Source organism: Bombyx mandarina, chromosome 10 (genome assembly GCF_030267445.1).
Source record: "Bombyx mandarina strain Sakado chromosome 10, ASM3026744v2".
Lineage (NCBI taxonomy): Eukaryota > Metazoa > Arthropoda > Insecta > Lepidoptera > Bombycidae > Bombyx > Bombyx mandarina.
The window spans coordinates 3,235,034-3,257,036 of NC_143217.1; the positions used below are offsets into that span (position 1 = coordinate 3,235,034).

Sequence of the window (22,003 nt, forward strand, 5' to 3'; positions counted from 1 at the left end):
GGCGGGGCAGCCGTTGTAACTATACTGAGACCTTAGAACTTATGTCTCAAGGTGGGTGGCGCATTTACGTTGTAGATGTCTATGGGCTCCAGTACCACTTAACACCAGGTGGGATGTGAGCTCGTCCAACCATCTAAGCAATAAAAAATAAAAAATTGTATCTTCTTAATGAATAAGTCTTATAATATAACGGCTTTTTTACTCCTGAAACCGGAACGCATTACTGATTCGCAGTAAAAATAGGCCGAACTGTGGCACCTAGCCGGACGTACTCATAACGCGCCATACAAATAAAAACAAAATTAAATGTTAAAAATAAACAAAAATTATTGTTATCAATCGGGTAAGGGATTTCTTTAAAGAGAAAGTCGTCTGAATTACAACTCCACAGAAAATCGTCAAGTATAAAAACACCTTTTTATTTGAAACGAGGCGTAAATACTTCGTTATATCATCGGAGGTTGTAAAGAGCATATTATTACAAACTGGGAATCATTCTCGTCTTCACCTAACCTACCCTTAGGCAATCTCGTAAGCGAATTTCATCTCGTAAAAGAAACAACTTCATGAGGAGAAAACGTAGGTGAATTTTCATGTGTGATTTTAATAATACGTCACTTCGGTATTAGATAATGCTCGAAATATATTTTTTTTAATATTCTGCAACACGTTACAACAGAAGATATATATATATATATGTCGTGGATAACGACTTTTAGTTGTCGTAGATAACGACTTTTAGTAATATTAAGACGGTGGTTTTGATTATTATTTTAAATGATGAAATGTTGTTTTGATAAATATCACAAAATGAAGGGTAGACTCCGTAACGCCACAGTATAAAATGGCGGTACGTGGACAGAGTCGTGGCGCATTCCGATTTGAGCAACCGACGCGCGTGGACGTGCTCATTGTTCGTTCGATTGCCCGACCTCGGTTCGTGGCACATCTGGCGTCCAAGTGTTTTGTCGGAAGTGACTACCGGTGATAATAGATCATTGTTCGTGGCACATCTGTGGCCCAAGTGTTTCTCGGAATTTGTACCTGCGCCTAATTGCAAGGCATTGCCGCTCCGGGAACTGTGCAGAGGTTCTATTGACTCTAATTCTATTCTATTTATTCTATTCACTAAAATTTCTAAAATTCCTAGAATCGCTTCGGCCAATTTAGTGTTACCGACGCAGGGGCCTCGCCGCAAGGCGAGCGCGTGTTTAAGTCCCGGGGCAGCCCCCCCTGGGCAGTCCGAAGAAATGGAGTTCTCTCCAACCAACACACTGCTCGCGGAATTCTTAAGCGAGAAATACCCGGCCCTCGAATCAGAATTTTTAGCTTACAAAGCTAAACGCGCCGTGAACTCTTCTGCCGTGCCCGCCGCGCCCGCCGTTTCCGCCACGCCTACCGTTCCCGCGTCCCCTTCAAGCGCGCGCAAAACTCCCGCGACGTACACCGCAGCCTCCGTCGCGCCCAGCACACCCGTGTCCCCCATACTCCCGCGAAAAACTCCCGCGTCTACCGCGGCAGCTTCCGTTCTACCTCAGCGATCGTCTGCGGCCTCCGTCGCGTCCGCCGCTCTCGCGCCTTCCTCCTCGTCCTCCGACTCTGACTCGGATATGGAGGTTGACCTCGTTCCCGCCTCATTGACAGATGGATTCACCCTCGTGCAAAAGGGTAAGAAGCGTGCCGCGGAGTCCCGAGCTTCCGCGGCCGCTAAAATAAACAAAGCCGCGAACGCGTCGCGCCCCCGCCCTCCGACCCCCGTCGCTCCCTGTCCCCGTGCCACGCCGTCGCCGCGCCCGGTGGCACAAACGAAAAATCAGGCCCCTCCTCCGTTGATTCTTCAAGAGAAGGTTGCTTGGGACCGTGTCTCCCTGGCCCTTAAGGCCAAGAACATAAAATTTGTCAGTGCCCGTAACCTCGCGAACGGGATACAGATAAAAGTAGCAACACCCGACGACCATAGGGCCCTCTCAAGCTACCTCCGAAAGGAGCGTATAAGTTATCATACGTATACGCTCCAGGAGGAGCGTGAGCTCCGTGCAGTCATACGTGGCATCCCCAAGGAGTTAGATGCCGAGCTCGTAAAGGCCGACCTACTCGAACAAGGCCTACCCGTAAACTCCGTGCACCGCATGCACACAGGACGCGGGAGAGAGCCATACAATATGGTTCTCGTCGCCCTCGAGTCTACCCCCGAGGGTAAGCAAATCTTTAACGTCCGAACGGTCTGTAGGCTTTCCGGAATCACCGTGGAAACCCCTCATAAAAAAGGCACTCCGAGCCAGTGCCACAATTGTCAGTTGTACGGGCATTCTTCCCGTAATTGTCACGCGCGCCCTCGATGCGTCAAGTGTTTGGACGATCACGCCACGACTCTTTGCACTCGCGATCAAAAAACCGCGACGGAACCACCTAGCTGCGTCCTGTGTCGAACACAGGGTCACCCCGCGAATTACCGTGGTTGCCCCCGAGCACCTAAAATAAATCGCCGCGTCGCGCGCCAAAACCGCCTCCGAGCTTCCGGCCCTGACATCAAAGCCACGGCACCCTCTGTGCCGAAGGCTAAGCCTGCCTTCGTGCCGGCGCCGGTGCCCAGCGGCTCGGCCTGGGCTAAACCGTTGCCGTACACGAACACGGCTGTAGCTCCCTCCCCGGCGATTCGTCCCGCCCCCGCGATACGTCCCTCCCCCGTGATACGTCCCTCCCCCGTGATTCGTTCCCCCGCGACCAGCACTCCAACCGCGTCCGACAATCTCGCTCTAGCGATCGACTTTTTTCAGTCGATCAACTTTGAGCGTGTTAATGCTTTGGGTGACGCCATTCGCGCCGCCTCCACTGCACAACACTTCATCGCCGTTGTGCAAGAATACGCTGACGTATACGCGTCGTTAAATACGTACGTCCTCCCCTCACTCCGCCGGTAATCAATGGCGTACATAAGTAGAATAAAGCCCCTATCCGTAACGATAGGATTTTTTAACGCTTACGGTCTCGCAAATCAACGTGATCAGGTTTGTGATTTTTTGCGTGACCATCAAATTGACATCTTTTTGGTGCAGGAGACCCTGCTTAAGCCCGCGCGCCGCGACCCTAAAATCGCGAACTATAACATGGTTAGGAACGACAGGCTCGCTGCTCGTGGTGGTGGTACCGTCATTTACTATAGACGAGCCCTGCACTGCGTCCCACTCGACCCCCCCGCGCTTTCTAACATCGAAGCATCAGTATGCCGAATCTCACTAACTGGACACGCGCCGATCGTTATCGCGTCCGTTTATCTTCCACCGGATAAGATCGTTTTAAGCAGTGATATCGAGGCGCTGCTCGGCATGGGAAGCTCTGTCATTCTGGCGGGCGACCTAAATTGTAAACACGTCAGGTGGAACTCACACACCACAACCCCGAATGGCAGGCGGCTTGACGCGTTAGTCGATGATCTCGCCTTCGATATCGTCGCTCCGCTAACCCCGACTCACTACCCGCTAAATATCGCGCATCGCCCGGATATACTCGACATAGCGTTATTAAAAAACGTAACTCTGCGCTTACACTCGATCGAAGTAGTTTCAGAGTTAGATTCAGACCACCGTCCCGTCGTTATGAAGCTCGGTCGCGCTCCCGATTCCGTTCCCGTCACGAGGACTGTGGTGGATTGGCACACGCTGGGCATCAGCCTGGCTGAATCTGATCCACCATCGCTCCCGTTTAGCCCGGACTCTACCCCGTCTCTTCAGGATACCGCTGAAGCCATAGACATCTTAACGTCACACATCACCTCGACATTAGATAGGTCATCGAAGCAAGTTGTAGCGGAGGACTTCCTTCACCGCTTCAAATTGCCCGACGATATTAGGGAACTCCTTAGAGCTAAGAACGCCTCGATCCGCGCCTACGATAGGTATCCTACCGTGGATAATCGTATTCGAATGCGTGCCCTACAACGCGACGTAAAGTCTCGCATCGCCGAAGTCCGAGATGCCAGATGGTCTGATTTCTTAGAAAGACTCGCGCCCTCCCAAAGGTCTTACTACCACTTAGCTCGCACTCTCAAATCGGATACGGTAGTAACTATGCCCCCCCTCGTAGGCCTCTCGGGCCGACTCGCGGCGTTCGATGATGATGAAAAAGCAGAGCTGCTGGCCGATACATTGCAAACCCAGTGCACGCCCAGCACTCAATCCGTGGACCCTGTTCATGTAGAATTAGTAAACAGTGAGGTAGAACGCAGAGCCTCCTTGCCACCCTCGGATGCGCTACCACCCGTCACCCCGATGGAAGTTAAAGACTTGATCAAAGACCTACGTCCTCGCAAGGCTCCCGGTTCCGACGGTATATCTAACCGCGTTATTAAACTTCTACCCGTCCAACTCATCGTGATGTTGGCATCTATTTTCAATGCCGCTATGGCGAACTGTATCTTTCCCGCGGTGTGGAAAGAAGCGGACGTTATCGGCATACATAAACCCGGTAAACCAAAAAATCATCCGACGAGCTACCGCCCGATTAGCCTCCTCATGTCTCTAGGCAAACTGTATGAGCGTCTGCTCTACAAACGCCTCAGAGACTTCGTCTCATCCAAGGGCATTCTCATCGATGAACAATTCGGATTCCGTACAAATCACTCATGCGTTCAACAGGTGCACCGCCTCACGGAGCACATTCTTGTGGGGCTTAATCGACCAAAACCGTTATACACGGGAGCTCTCTTCTTCGACGTCGCAAAAGCGTTCGACAAAGTCTGGCACAATGGTTTGATTTTCAAACTATTCAACATGGGCGTTCCGGATAGTCTCGTGCTCATCATACGGGACTTCTTGTCGAACCGCTCTTTTCGATATCGAGTCGAGGGAACCCGCTCTTCCCCACGACCTCTCGCGGCTGGAGTCCCGCAAGGCTCTGTCCTCTCACCCCTCCTATTTAGCTTTTTCGTCAACGATATTCCCCGGTCGCCGCCGACCCATTTAGCTTTATTCGCCGACGACACGACTGTTTACTATTCTAGTAGAAATAAGTCCCTAATCGCGAAGAAGCTTCAGAGCGCAGCCCTAGCCCTAGGACAGTGGTTCCGAAAATGGCGCATAGACATCAACCCAGCGAAAAGTACTGCGGTGCTATTTCAGAGGGGAAGCTCCACACGGATTTCCTCCCGGATTAGGAGGAGGAATCTCACACCTCCGATTACTCTCTTTAGACAACCCATACCCTGGGCTAGGAAGGTCAAGTACCTGGGCGTTACCCTGGATGCATCGATGACATTCCGCCCGCATATAAAATCAGTCCGTGACCGTGCCGCGTTTATTCTCGGTAGACTCTACCCCATGATCTGTAAGCGGAGTAAAATGTCCCTTCGGAACAAGGTGACACTTTACAAAACTTGCATAAGGCCCGTCATGACTTACGCGAGTGTGGTGTTCGCTCACGCGGCCCGCACACATATAGACACCCTCCAATCCCTACAATCCCGCTTTTGCAGGTTAGCTGTCGGGGCTCCGTGGTTCGTGAGGAACGTTGACCTACACGACGACCTGGGCCTCGAATCAATTCGGAAATACATGAAGTCAGCGTCGGAACGATACTTCGATAAGGCTATGCGTCATAATAATCGCCTTATCGTTGCCGCCGCTGACTACTCCCCGAATCCTGATCATGCAGGAGCCAGTCACCGTCGACGCCCTAGACACGTCCTTACGGATCCATCAGATCCAATAACCTCTGCATTAGATGCCTTCAGCTCTAATACTAGGAGCAGGCTTAGGGACCCCGGTAACCGTACTCGTCGAACTCGACAAAGAGGTCGACGTGCAGCCTAACCCATGCATCAGCCCGCTGAGTTTCTCGCCGGATCTTCTCAGCGGGTCGCGATTCCGATCCGGTAGTAGATTCATTCGCGAAACAATTGCTCTTGAGTTGTTAGGTCTCCTTCTGAGGCGCTCGGGCAGTTGTTAGCAAATCCCGCCCCTCTTGGCTGAGCCTTTGCTCGCCCACCTGTCCTGGTGAAACTGGAAAGGCCTTCGGGCCACCAGTAAACTTTCAATCATAAAAAAAAAAAAAAAAAAAAAAAAGAGTCGTGGCATTCCGTGTCAGACAGTCATTCCGTCCGTCTCAGTCAGTGAGTCTCTGACAGTCAGTCATTCAGTCAGTCAGTCAGTCAGTCGGTCTGTCGGTATGTGCAACGAAACTGTCGGTTTATCCTGTCATTCTGAAGGTTGTGTGTGTTGAGTTTCAATAATTATTATTCAAAAGGTTTTATTGACTTTTTATAAACTGAGTTCAACCAAATACGAGTGATGACGGAAACTACCGCTTAGCCATCCCTGGCGCGTGCCGACATCAGAAGTGAGATCAGGACTCTACTCTCACTGGCGTGACGTGTTTGAACATGTTCGAAGTACAGCGAAAAAACATGATGCAGATCAGAATACCAGTAACGGTATCTGAGATCACGGGTCGGAAATTCATCGGGAACAGACAGATGCCGATCCATGTGCTTGGTGCGCTACGGTTGATATGTACCTCGATGAACGTCTACTGGATGGTGCATAGTTCATTGTGGTCTTCAGTGGGGCCCTGAAAGGCGGTGCCTTATCATGTTGTCGCGGGTTTCACAAGTAAGTGTCACATGGAGGCATTTGCGACTTATTTCTCGCTCGTTATGCAAAATTCTTGCTGCGACGCTTATCAATTTAAGCAATGGTAAGCCACAAAAGCGTGAATGCAGCATACGCAAGTCGTGTAATAACGTCTGCTACCTCGATGGAAGGTCTGAGCCACGAAGAAATCGCCACATCTTAATATTACTAAAAGTCGTTATCCACGACAACTAAAAGTCGTTATCCACGACATATATATATATTCTATTCGGGTGGGCGGGAAATCTGTCGAAGGCATTTAAATAGCTATTAAGACTGAAATAGACCCATAAACAATAAGTATCCTTATGACACCGTATGTATGCCTTTTTAGAGTAAGCCGCGCGGTATGATAGCCCTCTGATCGTGAGCGCCTCAAATTACACACCCGACCCAGACGACGAGCCGATGAGCGTCGGTCGTCGGTCTTTCATTCTTCATCATGCTCGTTCAACTAGTCAAAACCGACGAAGATTTCGACGTGGAACTTAACCCATAGACACAATCAACTGAATTTCTCGTCGAATCTTCGTAGTGGTTCGCGATTTTGATCAGCGGTGTCAAAGCACTGCTTTTACTAGGGTGCATATTAATAAGTTATCTCAGTCTGAGCCCCGTGAGCTCACCCACCAGCCATGGTTAAGCCAGAAGGCTCCCTAGATACTAGTGATACTACTTAAAAAAAACTAGAACTAATACACGTTGCAACTTCAATTCTCGTAAGTACTATTTTTGTGGTGATTCTTTTTGGTTGACATAACACAGCTATAAGGCCGCACCCGCCTATTACTGAATTACACTGAACAGCTTTTACTGGCTTTCGTGAATTGTTACCTCGTTCGTGACTTTGAATACAAACGGCTTGGCGGTGTGAAAAGATGATTGCTCCACCATTTCGTATCTCGCAGTCGCTTCGTTTGATATTTTTCATTCATTTATTTTTATTCTTTAGTTCTTTAGAACTGCCTACGTAATGTGAACGTGATATAAGTATTAACACGCTGTGAACTTGTGGTACTCGTGTTGTTAATGAGTTGTTGTTACTTTTGTATCGCAAAAGAAAACAAATTGAATCCGCATATGGGGTGGGAGGTTAAACATCCTACCCGCAGTCTACTCATAGTTATGGCCGTTGCAATAACACCAAAATAGCGGGAACCCAGTAAAGTAAAAGTATCGCGAGTATATTTAATTTAAATAATGTTTATAGTTGAGCTGTTTTTTTTTTTTATACTGGCAGGCGATGCTCGACTTCTGCGAGTCCACCATCTCGCAGAAGGAGGCGGCGGAACGGGAGAGGGAGAGCTCTTCTTCCCTCTCGGCGCCGTGCCACCGCCGTCGGGACGACGCGTCGGCGGCTGCGGACTGCGATGCGGTCCGCATTTTCGTCGTCGCTGTCGTCGCCGAACATACTGTTGAAGAGCAACCCGGTCGGCGGTGTATCGCGTTCCAACCCGGCAGGCTGGTTCTGGCCCAGTGGGGTATCCCGGAACACCAGCGGCACCGCCCGGGCGGCCTGGCAGGGCCGCCGTACCGCGGAGACCGACGTCGTTGGTCGTCGACTATCGCCTCGACGACCCGTCGGTCGGGCGTCCTCGGGGTGGCGCCGCGTATCTGGTTGTAGTGTTGACCGCGGGAACCCCACTACTCTGAACGGGTTCTGACCCCGGACGGAGATCGGACGTCGGGTGTAAGAGTGCAGGGGAGTCGTTTAGTGGGTGGGCCCTAAAATCCTTGGGCCCGCGATCTGCTCTCAACACCTGCAGATCGTTGAGTCTCACATACCCCGCGCGCCCCCTAGGCGCGGGGACCTCGTAGGAGGTTCGGCCCACGGCCCGAGAAAAAAAAAAAAAAAAAAAAAGGTTGCACGTCGAACTCTTTGTCGAGTTCGACGAGTACGGTTACCGGAGTCCCTAAGCCTGCTCCTAGTGTTACGGCTAAAAGCGTCTAATGCAAGGGTTTTGTTGTGTGTGCAGCCTTGTGATTGTTCACATACGTAAATCGAATAAGGTGTAATCATCGTTTCCATATATATAGTGTGGAGTGTAGTGGGGAGTGCTCTGAGGAATTATTTGAGATAATTCCATCATCTCATTTTTAGTAACGCACCGCCGGCCACCGGAACAGAGTTCATCCATACTACCTGGAGCCACTGCGTTCATCCACAGTGCGTTTCCACGTACCATCCGGCTTTGGAATGAGCTCCCCTCCACGGTGTTTCCCGAGCGCCATGACTTGTCCTTCTTCAAACGAGGCTTGGCAAAGGGCAATAAAAAAAAATTATAACAACATAGACTAGTACAACATAGAAAAAAGATATAAATGTAAAATATTATTATAACACAGTGACAATAAACGTTTTAAAGACAATTATCTTGAAGCCATTATCAACACAAACATTGTTGAGACAGTATACAAGTTATACGACCGCACAAAAGGTCCCCTTATCTACGAAATGTCGATACTCGAAGTTGGACTAGCGTTCGCATTCGTGAGGACTGTACAATATTTGTCTTGTGAATAGCGTTTGGATACAGGTTAAAGAGGTTTGTTATCCTGTTACTCCACTGTCAGGTTACGAAAGTGTTTTTGTTAACTTTCACGGGCTGGCACACTTGAAGGAAACCTTAGCGCTATTGCAAGAACTATGTAAAGTTCTTCCAATTACAACGAACGATATAGTATAGGGGTGTTAATAAAGATCATGAACAAAAGGTAACTCGAAATTCCTTTTTAAATTTTTGAACTTTGACGTGATAACGTCTTATAAATCGATGAACACCGGTTGCACGCACGAAAAATGATCACTATGACTAAGCCTAACCTAAGCGAGAGCGTGGAACAAGTAATCTATTACTTGTTCCGCGCTCAGCGCGACAGCCCACTGAGTTTCTCGCCGGATCTTCTCAGTGGGTCGCGGTTCCGATCCAATGGTAGATTCTGCGACTAATTCACGGTGGTATATTCACGGTTCTTGCTAGGATTCGTGTTAGCAACAACGTCGTCAAGTTTGAGTCCCGTGAGCTCACCTACTCGCTCAGTGACGCTGATATGGTCTCTCAAGACCATCAGCTTAGGTAGGATAACAAAAAAAAAGAGAGGCACGTTCGGCCCAGACGTTGACTGGCGTTGACGTGACACATTTATCTCTCTTCTCGCGTGACGAGAGCCAGCAGTTCGAATATTTCTGCTACTGACGTTATCACGTAAAACTATCGTCCGTACACCGCCTTTACAGACAACCAATTTTTTTTGTCAGATGTCTATCAATGCTCATTGTAACTTAAACAATTCACTGTACATCAAAATTTCAAATATTCAAACGAGCCGTCACTCGCAAACAAAGTCGTTCGTTAAAATTATTTAAATTAAGGAGACGATAAATTCCTCATTTAACTTCAAGTTTAACGTATTAAGCTGGTGAAATCATGTTCGCTCGTACGTCACCTTACAAGTGACGGAGATGTGTATCATAGAAATACATAGCTGTAAACCTTTTAAGCGCAGTTTACAATCAACTGCTTCATTATTGAAGACTGAGCACGTATGTTATGCTGCCACAACAACTCGAATGTCGCCAATGGCTTTAGTGGCACGACATTGAATTACAGCGATAGTTGTCGTAGAATATAATATTAACATTTTTGATAAAAACTCGAGTCGCTCTAATAACATTCAATACAATCTAAACCGACGTCGCGCTGTTACGAGCTCGTTACAGAGCTGTTAATTAAAACACACGTCAATGACTCTCCACACACTCCTCTGTAATGATGACAGAAAAGAGTACTCTTTAAGAATTCCCCTCCTTTTAATTTCCGCCTTTAGAAAGGGAGGCGTTCTGGCATTCAATCAGGTAAATCTACCAATTCCGAACAACATTCATGTCGATATAACAATGCCTGTACCCCGCTTGCTGGAAGATCTTCCCTTTATTTATTCATTCGACTATATACACAAAGGGTTCAGTGGCGGACTATGACATTCTGTGACATCTACAAGTCAATCAGGTGTGGTATAAAGAGGCTTATGGTAGTTACTTCACTCTATTGTTAATTATTTCAAAAAATAATATGTTAAATGTAGTCAAAAAAAATACAGTAAACGTACAAACACATATCCAAATTGACCGGCAGATCTTGTTCTAGAAGGTCGGTCTGGACGAGGTCGGCATCTAATTTCTTCAGGATGCCGCACGGAGCTCACGCTCCTCCTGAAGCGTATAAGTGTGGAAACTTATACGCTCCTTTCGAAGGTGGCTTGAGAGGGCCCTATGGTCGTCTGGTGTCGTCACTATTATCTAGATCCCGTTGGCGAGGTTACGGGCACTGATGAAATTGATATTTTGGCCTTAAAGGCCAGGGAGACACGGTCCCAAGCTGCCTTCTCTTGAAGGATCAGCGGGGGAGGAGCCTGATTTTTCGTTTGTGCCACCGAACGTGGCGACGGTGTGGCACGGGGACAAGGAGCGATGAGGGTCGGAGGGCGAAGGCGTGACGCGTTCGCGGTTTTGCTAATTTTAGCGGCCGCGGGAGCTCGAGACTCCGCGGCACGCTTCTTTTCCTTTTGTACCAGGGTGAATCCATCCGTCGATGAGACGGGGGCGAGGTCGACCTCCATGTCCGAGTCAGAGTCGGAGGACGAGGAGGCGGGCGCAGGCGACCTACGAGCAGGTGCAGGTGTTTTAGAGGGCGCGACGGAGGCCGCAGATGATCGCGCAGCTGGAACGGTGGCCACGGCGGACGAAGCAGGAGTTTTACTCGCCAGTATAGGCGACGCGGGAGTGGCAGGCACGACGGAGGCTGCGGTGTACGACGCGGGAGTGACGAGCATGACGGAGTCCGCGAGAGAACTCGCGGCGTGATCGGCCTTGAAGGCCAAAAACTCGGAAGTGAGCTTGGTTGTCGGAGGAATTCCGCAAATACTGCGTCGTTATGACGAGGTGGCCGAGTGGTTAAGGCTTTGGACTGCTACCGAAGCTATTGACCGAACACAATACAATAAAAATTACAAAGGTATCGGAAGGTGTGAAAGATCCTAAACAAAAATTGTTCGCAAGTACGTGCCCAAACAAAATTTCTTAATCAAACTTACGTCGCTAACGAGATTCTGTTAAGTCGTTTGAGAAGAAACATTTAAATCAGCGAGACATTTGAGCGTAGTTCAATATCTTTTTTGAGTTTTTGGAAGTTTTTAATACAGAATAGAGTGAAATGGTCATTAGTTCTTAATGCCGACGCATTCTCCGACGTGAAACGCTCTACGATTATGTTAATTCAGCAACCACCTGACAAAATGCGAGCCGTAAATTCTGTTAATCTAAAATAATAAAATCTAAACACTATACCTTACTAATACAATTTAGCCTCTTATTACAACTTCAACAGTCCCAAAAAACATTCTAGGTTTTCATGTATCATGAATACCCAGTGTGCTTAATGCGAGTTTTTTAACATGCTCGATAGCGTAAAAGTTAACTAAAATCTGTATGGAGTTGGAATGTTTGCCAACGTTTGCTACCAGGGGTGCTGTTCCAAACTGCATACTCATTTGAGTTAACTTTAACGCTATCGAGAAGGTTAAAAAATTCGCACTAAGTACCCAGAAAACCCAATATCTTTAACAAAAATCCTGGCACTTGCAATCTAATACTTTACCCCATTAGCAGAATAACTAACTATTAGGTACATAAATAAAAATAAAGTGATTTAAGCAAAAATTAAATTAATACAGCGCCCGCAGCTTATACAACAACAATACAAGCACATAGTTCAGATAATTGCGTGTGCAAATCGTAAAGTTGGTATTTAGTTAGTGCTGCCCACGATTCTACACATAGATATAATATATTTAATAAACACTATATTTACTTCGGATATGCTTTACGTAAAACTTATACAGGTATCAACCTTTTCTAAATTTCCTTAGTAAATATATATTCTTTACGTTCTCCTAGCATGATGAATGGTTCTTATCTATACTAATATTATAAAGAGGAAAGATTTGTTTGTTTGTTTGTTTCGAATAGGCTCCGAAACTACTGGACCGATTTGAAAAATTCTTTTTCCATTAGAAGCCGACATTGTCCCTGATGAACATAGGCTACTTTTTTTTATTTTTTTTTATTTTATTTTTTTTGTTTCATGTGTGTTTTAATGTTTCCGAAGCGAAGCGAGGGCGGGTCGCTAGTCATTAATAATTTGAACAACCAATAATCTATAGGGTTTATTGAAAGCCCGTATTGGTTGGTACCTATAACATTTTTTTTATATTTTCACAGAATTGTCCATTTGTGGCATACTATTGGAGGGAGCTAGCTATCCACTTCTAAAAAGGCACAAGATGATGTGGACGTAATAAATAAATCGAAATTGCAATTCCTCTTTTACTGATGGTAGAATATCTTGTGAGTCCGCGCGGGTAGTTACCACCACCTTACCTATTTCTGCTGTGAAGCAGTAATGCGTTTCGGTTTGAGCGGCGATGCAGCGATTGTACTGTAAGAACTGAGACCTAAGAACTCATGTCTCCATGTGGGTGGTGGCACTTACGTCATAGGGGTCTGTGGGCTTCGATAACCACTTAACATCAGATGGGCCGTGAGCTCGTCCACCCATCAAAGCTATAAAAAAATAAAAACGATCTTTTAGCGGTACTTCTTAGTTTTTTTTTCTTCCGTTCTTCTACTTATCTTTGTTTATTCGGTTTCCATTGCTAATCACATCGCTATCTTTCCTAAGAAAGACTTACGAATCAAGCGATGATGTGAAAAATGGGAATAACAATTTTACCCTTAAAAAAGAGCTCGTGAATGCTTTAAAAATGCGGTCAATTTAGACCGGATTTTAATACCAACAGGCGAATGGGCTAAGTAGTTAAGTATTCCTAACTAAGTACATCTAAGTATATTATATACAAATATAATCTTGTTCTTCAGACTTATCTTTGTTGCTGAAAGAGAGCTGTCGATAAAGCTAACTTGTATTTTTTTACCTGTTTCCAAGCGAAAATGCTGCTCTTGCTGGAGATTACCGTCTTCCCGCTAATATCCCTAAGCCAAAACTTTTTTCCATTTTAAACGCCTCTCCCGCATTTCTCATCATGTTCGGTTAGAGTACCTAGTTAATAATCCTACCTGTGAGAAAATAAAAAGAAATTATATAAAACCCAAACAAACATTGTTGAATAATACTACACGTTGTAGAAGTAAGGATTTTGAAGTATCTCTGTAAATAGATATAGATTATCGTTCTGAACACTATAAAACGCAATATACGCTGCGGGTCACACACAATGGTTAGGTAATTAAACTTGCCAATAAAATGTATGTAATATTCATTACTGTGGTATCTGCACAATTATGTTTGGCTGGTGTTCATGAAATTAAATCTTATAAAGATTACAAGGTTATTGAAGTTGCCGGTGAGGAAGATAATTTGAATCGGTTTTTCAAATTTATGTACGAAAATCATGTGAGTTTTTCTTGTATCTATTTGACCCAATTAAACTATTACCCGCTTCGTAAAGTACTTTTGACTGTATAGAAGACAGTTAATTAATTCTAATTTTACAAAACGTCTAATTGAATCTATAGTTTTACCTCTAGTTTATTTTCTTTTTTCAAATTTTCGAACGCTTCTATGATTAATTTTTTGCCTGTTCTAACTCTTATGTTGAGGAATGGCAAAGTTTTTTCGGTTGTATGAATGTGTGTATGAATTTTTCACTGCTTTCTAGAATATATTATAGAAATAATTTTTGTGTACAGGTTTGTCATTTCAATTTCGTTACAGGAAATTCCATACGCTGTGAGAAAAGATACGAAATACGAAATAATGGTGGCTCCCGAACTTATTCATGTGTTTGAGGATGCCGTAGCAAGTGAAAAATTAAAAAGCAGAATAGTTATAGAGGATTATTCTAAGTTAGTATTTTCACAAACCAACAGTAATATTTATAGCATTTCGTAAATATAATTATGAAACAACATCAATCAGCATACACTAATTTGGTTTATTTGATACTAGAAGTAGTAAATTACAAAATTTTGCATTCGATGTTTTAGCAATAGATTTAAATCAAAAGATGTTTAAAAAATGATCAAATGATGCAGGATAATTATGCAGGATAGTGCTATCTAACCATGCGGGCTCGCAATCGAAGACCTGTAGACTGTACAGTGCTATATCACGAAACTTACTAGGCTGCACTAAAAGTATCGGGAATGGAATATTTCCATTGTTCCTGTCATATTAAAATCTTTTTGATTGAAAACTCCTTGGTTTTAAAAATCGAATACCATTTATTTATTTTAAAAAAGATTCTCGGTCTTGTCACGAGGTTTTGTCAAACTTGTTTAGTCGTTGAGAAAATGGAATTGACTCGAGAAAATTCAAGAGCGACGATTTATTATGACTTTCGAAGTGGTTTAACACAAAAACAGTGTGTTGACCGGATGATTTCTGCATTTGGTGATGAAGCCCCATCCAAAACCACAATTTATCGCTGGTTTGCTGAGTTTCAACGTGGACGTGTCAAGCTCAGTGATGATCCCCGTCAAGGTCGTCCAAAAACTGCAGTCACCCAAGAAAACGTTGATGCTGTGCGTAAGCTGATTGAGGAAGATCGACATGTGACATACCGCGAAATTCAGGCAACTTTAGACATTGGCATGAGTCAAATACAAATAATCTTGCATGAACAATTAGGTGTAAAAAAGTTGTTTTCCCGATGGATACCGCATTCGCTCTGTGAAGAGCAAAAAGCGGCTCGCGTTACTTGGTGCGTCAGAACTCTCGAAAGATTCCACGCAGGATCCTCAAATGCTGTATACAACATTGTATCAGGTGACGAATCCTGGATATACGCGTACGAACCCGAAACAAAAAACCAGTCACGAGTTTTGGTGTTCGAAAATGAGTTAAAGCCAACAAAAACTGTTCGTTCACGGAGTGTTGCAAAAAAAATGGTGGCCACGTTTGTCTCCAAAACCGGCCATGTTACGACTATTCCTCTTGAGGGACAAAGAACGGTTAATGCAGAATGGTATGCTAGCATTTGTTTGCCACAAGTCGTTTCTGAACTCCGTAAAGAGAACTGCAACCGCCACATCATCCTCCATCACGACAATGCGAGTTCTCACACCGCGCACAGAACAAAAGAGTTTTTAGAGCAAGAAAACATAGAATTATTAGACCATCCGCCGTACAGCCCCGACCTAAGCCCTAATGATTTCTATACTTTCCCTCAAATAAAGAATAAATTGCGTGGACAGAGATTTTCATCACCTGAAGAAGCTGTGGACGCCTACAAAACGGCTGTTTTGGAGACCCCAACTTCCGAATGGAATGGTTGCTTCAATGATTGGTTCCATCGTATGGAAAAATGTGTCAAATTTTGCGGAGAATACTTCGAAAAGCAATAAATACATTTTTAAATAGTAATGTTGTGTCACTTCGTTAATTCCCGTTTCAGTGCCGCCCTCGTATGCAACAGATTCATTCTAAAACAAACTATTTAGAAGGTACAATTCTAGAAATTTCCGTATCTAATTTCGGAAAATATTTTTGCTTGTATTGTCATATAACAAACGAAATTAAATTAACTCCATACAATAAAGAATAATTAGTACAGAAGTGTATGCACACATTTAAAAAATGAAAATGTTAAATTTTTAGGATTATCGAAAACGAAAAGAAATTCCGAAGAGATGGTGAGTTTTCGTGGACCGCTTATTACGATATTGATGACGTAAGTGTCAAATGTTTTGATATTCATTGTATAAACTATGAATGTTCATTTTTTTAACAAACCTTTCGGTCGCCTCGTCGGCTTAGTGGTTAATATCTGACCACTCTACCATGACTTCGAGTTCGTTCCCGGTCGAAGTGATTATTCTATCTTTGTCAAAGATGTCATTTTTGGGACCTGGATTTAAATGCTCTTATGTCTTATGTTTGTCCAGAAATTTTCAGGATTTTGAATGGCAAATCCTTTTTTTCGGCTTATCGGAGGCTCCGAATCTCGATTCTTTTGAATTGTAATTTATAAAGTCGTCGTGGCCTAAACACCCCACGCTCAGTGTAACCACATAAAAGAATGCGACTGTGCTGTTCAAATCCCGTAAATAGATACTGTTTTTACAAATTAAATTAGTTCTTAACACATATTCACGAAATATTTCAACGAAGGAAGGAAGGTATAATAAAAATTAAACTGGCAAAACATAAAAGAGTTAATTATACTAGTGGATGCGGTCATGCGTTCTAGGTAGAAAGGTTAGGAACTCGTTATATTGTAAAATAGAAACTAAGACCTCATACTTCATGCGGGTAATCACATTATGATAAGTCTCCAGTAATCACTTAACACCAGGTGTTATGACATCCACACTCGTCTACGGAGCATGAAAACATGCTTGCTTAACTACATCAAATACATCAAAGCAACTTCTTTTAGATATACAACTATTTGCAAACCACAAATAAAGTTTATGAGCATTGGACCGAGATGATCGTCGGCGGTAAGACATACGAAGGCCGCCTAATTCAAGGTCTAAGAATCAACACCCCAGGGGATGATGAGAATAAGCCAGTCATCTTTATTGAATCAGGTAAGTTCCTAGCTATTATGGATGTGTTTTCCATCGATGATGATACCAAAAGATGTCTAAATATTGTTTGCAATTCATAGATGATTAAGTTATCACTCACAAGGAAAATAGCGGCAGTGTTTTTTGCGCACTAAATCGGTGCATTGCGATAACAAGACCCGCCGGGATTAGAATCGTCTTTTTATACCCCTGCTCAATCTGCGAAGCAATTGCACATTTGCAAAACGGGATACAGCGGTTATACAATTAAACTTTCGAAATCAAACCTCAGGATTGTAAAAATCTAAATAATGAAGTGTCGTTCTTTTTGTGTCTGATCAATTTTTTTTAACTTCTATCTTTGAGATCTGAGGTTTTCTTATTGTAATAATAATTCATAACCTTCAATCTATCTACTTCAACTACTATTACTGTTAATTTCACTATATGATCTTCTGCTATCTTCTACTTCAATAAAATTGCAACTTTTTAGTGGAAATAGGGTGCATGATAAGTCCAAACGGGTAGATATAACCGTCCTGCCTGTTTCTGCTGAATTTGCCAGTCATACGTTTCATTTTGAAGTGTCAAACGGCCTTTTTAAACATTTACATTGAGGCTTCAATCTCATTTTTCAAGACGAATGACGGTATTGGCAATATTATGGGCTTCAATAGCCTCTGATGGTCCGTATACTCCATTATAACAATAATGAAAATAGTACATTGTGCACCAAGGGAGAAAAGTTGGACATTTCCTCCCACGTGTAAAATTGGCAAACACCTAGGAGGAAATGTCTAACTTTTTTCCCGCGGTGCACATACTATTTTTTCTCCTACGAGGCCAAAAGTTCGTGGAGTACCGAGCCGGAGTCCAGGAGCGAAGCCCTGGGGGGGTAGGGAGTGCGGAGCCCCCCCATACTCATAAAAAAAACAATTTAACTGTTTTTTAGTTTTTAAATAAACTACTACTAATTAAATAAGAACTGTCTGATGAACTCATCTTTGTTTAATACTTCACTATTAAATTTTATTGCCTGTTGTTTATTTCACTTTTACACTAAACACAATATTGCAAATTACCCGAGCACAACAATGACGAAGAATTTTAGGTGCGTGAGAGCAAACGTAGACACTAACGCGCATGCGCATTTGTACCAAGGGAGAAAAAGTTACACTTTCTTCCCTGTACAGCGGGAGGAAAAGTTACACTTTCTTCCCTGTACAGCGGGACGAAAACCGAACTTTCGGCGTAGGTAGGAGATTTTTTTTTTACCTAAAATCCGTGACATGTTTCGAAATTCATCGCGTATCCATTTTTTTATACTTCCAGGTATCCACGCACGCGAATGGATCACTCCAGCTACGACCACCTATTTCATAAACCAGTTATTGACGAGTTTAGACCCGAACATCACAGCACTGAGAGATCAATTCGACTGGCGTATTTTCCCCACCGTCAATCCTGATGGCTACCACTACAGTATTAATTACGTAAGTTCTGATTTTATGCGGTACTAGTCAAGACGGGTCTTAAGGAATAATTTGGTATCGAAGGCTTGTCTGTTTCAGCCACGAAGCATACGTTTCACATTAGATGTAATACAGCTATTGGCATTTTGAATTCTTTTACAAATATTTCAACGAAATTAAATTGCTCACCAATTTGTGTATTTACGTAGCGGTATTTGTAAGCTCCAGCAAATTACTCAAATTTTACACGTATGTAATGGATATGTCCAACAAAAATGGCTTGTTTTACGTTTGGACTATCACATGTTAAACGCAATTCCGGTAGCTGAAGTTACTCGACGATACCGATACTGATGCTGTAAAGAAGGCTATTCTGATTAATTTGGTTTTATTTAAAAACAGGACAGAATGTGGAGAAAAACGAGATCGAAATCTTCTTCGACTTGCCGTGGAGCCGACCCGAATCGTAATTGGGACTACAATTGGCTAAGTACATAATATATATTTGTTATTTATAACACACACATTTAGAACAAAATCTTTTAAAATGATAATGAATATCAAGTAGTGACTGCTTCACGCTTGATTGATTAATAGAGAGGCAACAACAACAAATACTACAAAATCAAATCCTCAAAAATATTTCAAAGTTTGCTTTTTATTTCCTACCTCTTTTAGTAACCTCGAGGGGCTATTGTAGATTCATCTAACTGATAGATGAGCTCGCGCGGCTCAAACTTGATGTTGTTGCTAACACGAACCCTAGCAAGAGCCGTGCTTCGCAGATTCTACCACCGGATCGGAAGCGCGACCCACTGGGAAGATCCGACGAGAAACTCAGTGGGCTGTGTCTGAGGGTTAATTTACTCGCCGAGCCTTTCATCGCAAGGTCTCGACGGGTTCGACGAGAACGATGACCGGACCTCGAGATTTGCGTAGACGCTCTGATTATAAAAAAAAATCATTAATTTTTCGTCAGAACATGGAGCAAGCAGCAACCCTTGCGACTACCAGACTTACGGTGGCTCGCGTCCTTTCTCAGAGGTCGAAACCAGAACACTCGCCCAGTACATATCCACTATTGAGAACTTGATGGCCTATGTCGCTTTCCATTCAGACGCGCAGATGCTTCTGCTTCCTTACTCCGATTCAACAGAACACAATGATAATTACGATGATCTGGTAAGATTCTTAAGCCGCATAGCCTACGGTCAGAAGACCTTTGATGTTATATTCAACACCTATAATACTTTTCTCGCTTTATGAATATTTACCTTCTAGCAGTTAAGTTGTGATCCTGATAAAGAATCATAGTCCTTATTATTGTCACGAATCAACCGTCAATTCAAAATTGCTTACACATACCAATTTCACATAAATCTAAAGCCATCTTGTTCAAATCACGATATAAGACAAAGATATTGCGTGATTTTATAAAACACTTAAATCGTAAACAGAACTAAGAATAAACATAGCAAAGTTATAAAATATTTGTATTATCATTGGTCTTCGATGCGTGTGCAAATTATCAAAAGTTAATCAGACCTACGTCTGATACTGATGACTACAGTTAGTAGTAGTGAAAGTAACATTTTTACCAAACTAATAAAAACCGTGTTTTGTTTGACTCAGTTTTTATCGACAGGTGACAATTGGGAAAACTTCTTTGAACTACGGTTACGCTGTCAACGGTGCAAAGTATAGAGGGCCGGCAACAGCAGCTGAAATATTGTGTAAGTAGGAAGGGATATACTCGTAGTAAAGCGTACTGTGAGTCTAGAGGTGGTCAACTATGGTACAGATTGTAGACACTCTTACCACGAAAATGCCCCCACATTGCGACATGAGTTTTAAGGTATCATAGGCAATGGCTGCCTCACTCTTAAATTCAAAACGCATTATTGGTTCACGCCAGAAATAGACAGGGTGGTGATATTTACCCGTGCTAATTCACAAGACGTCCTACCATCAGTAAATATGTACGGGTCTACCACTTTGACTATGATATCACTGTATAATATAGACTTTACTGCGTTACGTTACGATTTGAAATCGACAAAAACAGTTTCTCGAGCTATCTTGTTTAGCTGGAGCGGGAGCCAAATGTGGCGCCCACGCATCAGCGAATACTAAAGAAAACGTCGCGGGCGGCTAAGACAGAATCTTTTCGCGTCTATCTGAAATAAGTCTTCTGCGAATACACATCGGTGTAACTTATAATAGAGACATACTCAATGTACTCAATGCACGTCTAATGAACAGGTGTCAGGTTTTGTACACACTAAAAATCACTTGATACGAACTACTACAATAAAAAAACGGTGCGCGTACAACTTGAAGCACGTGAATGAAGTGAAACTTCTTTTTCGATTTGATTGCTCTTGTAATCGGGAATGCTATGTATAAGAGATGCAACATCTTCAACATTTATAGTATATAAATTTAAAATTATAGATAGGAAAATAATTTTTTTTTTTTAATACCTGCTTCATTAAAATATTGGACCCTACTCGTTGCTAACGCTCGCGTTGGCCTGTAACAGCGTATACTACGCGCATGCGTTCGAGTGCCAAGCATTCACTCTCGCTGTCTCTTTCTAGTATGATAGCGTTAAACGCTTAACGCAACCTTGTTGGAAGTCGCATTAGAAGTTTCACTTCAATTATAATCATAATTTTCATACGAACATTGTGAATCTCATGATTGTGCATACTTTGCAGATAAAGCGTCTGGAGGCAGCATGGATTGGGTACGGCATACTCTAGGAACTCCTATAGTTTACACATACGAACTCAGAGGCACGTACTTCTACTGGCCTCCTGAAAGGATTTCTGAACAAGGAGACGAAGTTACGCAGATGATCCTCGGCTTAGTTCAGGAAGCAAGAAACTTGGGATATGTATAATTAATATCTTTGACAATAGCTTTTCTAAGTTTTCTGTGACCACAGTTAATATTGAAAATTTTGAATATAATCCCGAAAGCATGTTTTTAAGAAAACACAATGTATTATGAAATGCTCATGTATTAGTTTTAAGAAGCACTAAAATAGATACTATCAAATATAAATTTGCTTTTTAATCCTCCCAAAGGCCTCTAGGATTGCGAATAGGGTCTCCATATTAAGTAACATTGGTTAAATGATACAATCATTACATTACACAGTAATGAAATACTGCCATATTTGCTAGTAAATTGAAACTCAGATTTCCCAACAAATTTATTTAAAAATTAATTTATTTGACGGAGTAGGGACGTCCGTATTGTTTGTAAAAAGTGTGACGTCAGCACCGCTGACGTCGCGGTCATCACTT

General features: G+C 43.4%; 1 protein-coding gene across 1 annotated transcript; it reads left to right on the top strand.

Moving 5' to 3' along the window:
• The first annotated feature begins 1,250 nt into the window (after window positions 1-1,250).
• LOC114248859 (zinc carboxypeptidase) lies at window positions 1,251-21,758 on the top strand. The gene is made up of 9 exons (XM_089730483.1): window positions 1,251-1,668; window positions 14,355-14,550; window positions 16,304-16,376; window positions 17,085-17,238; window positions 18,550-18,710; window positions 19,092-19,179; window positions 19,669-19,871; window positions 20,335-20,422; window positions 21,410-21,758. Exons 1-9 carry the CDS (start codon window positions 1,251-1,253, stop codon window positions 21,592-21,594), a joined length of 1,566 nt encoding a protein of 521 aa, XP_089586609.1. The 3' UTR covers window positions 21,595-21,758.
• Window positions 21,759-22,003: the final 245 nt, after the last annotated feature.

Bases quoted from the DNA above. Each gene is read 5' to 3' on its own strand.
- LOC114248859 (XM_089730483.1), top strand. From the start codon at position 1,251: ATGGAGTTCTCTCCAACCAACACACTGCTCGCGGAATTCTTAAGCGAG. The intron at 17,239-18,549 runs GTAAGTTCCTAG...TTATACTTCCAG, and splicing joins AGTCATCTTTATTGAATCAG to GTATCCACGCACGCGAATGG. The intron at 20,423-21,409 runs GTAAGTAGGAAG...CATACTTTGCAG, and splicing joins AACAGCAGCTGAAATATTGT to ATAAAGCGTCTGGAGGCAGC.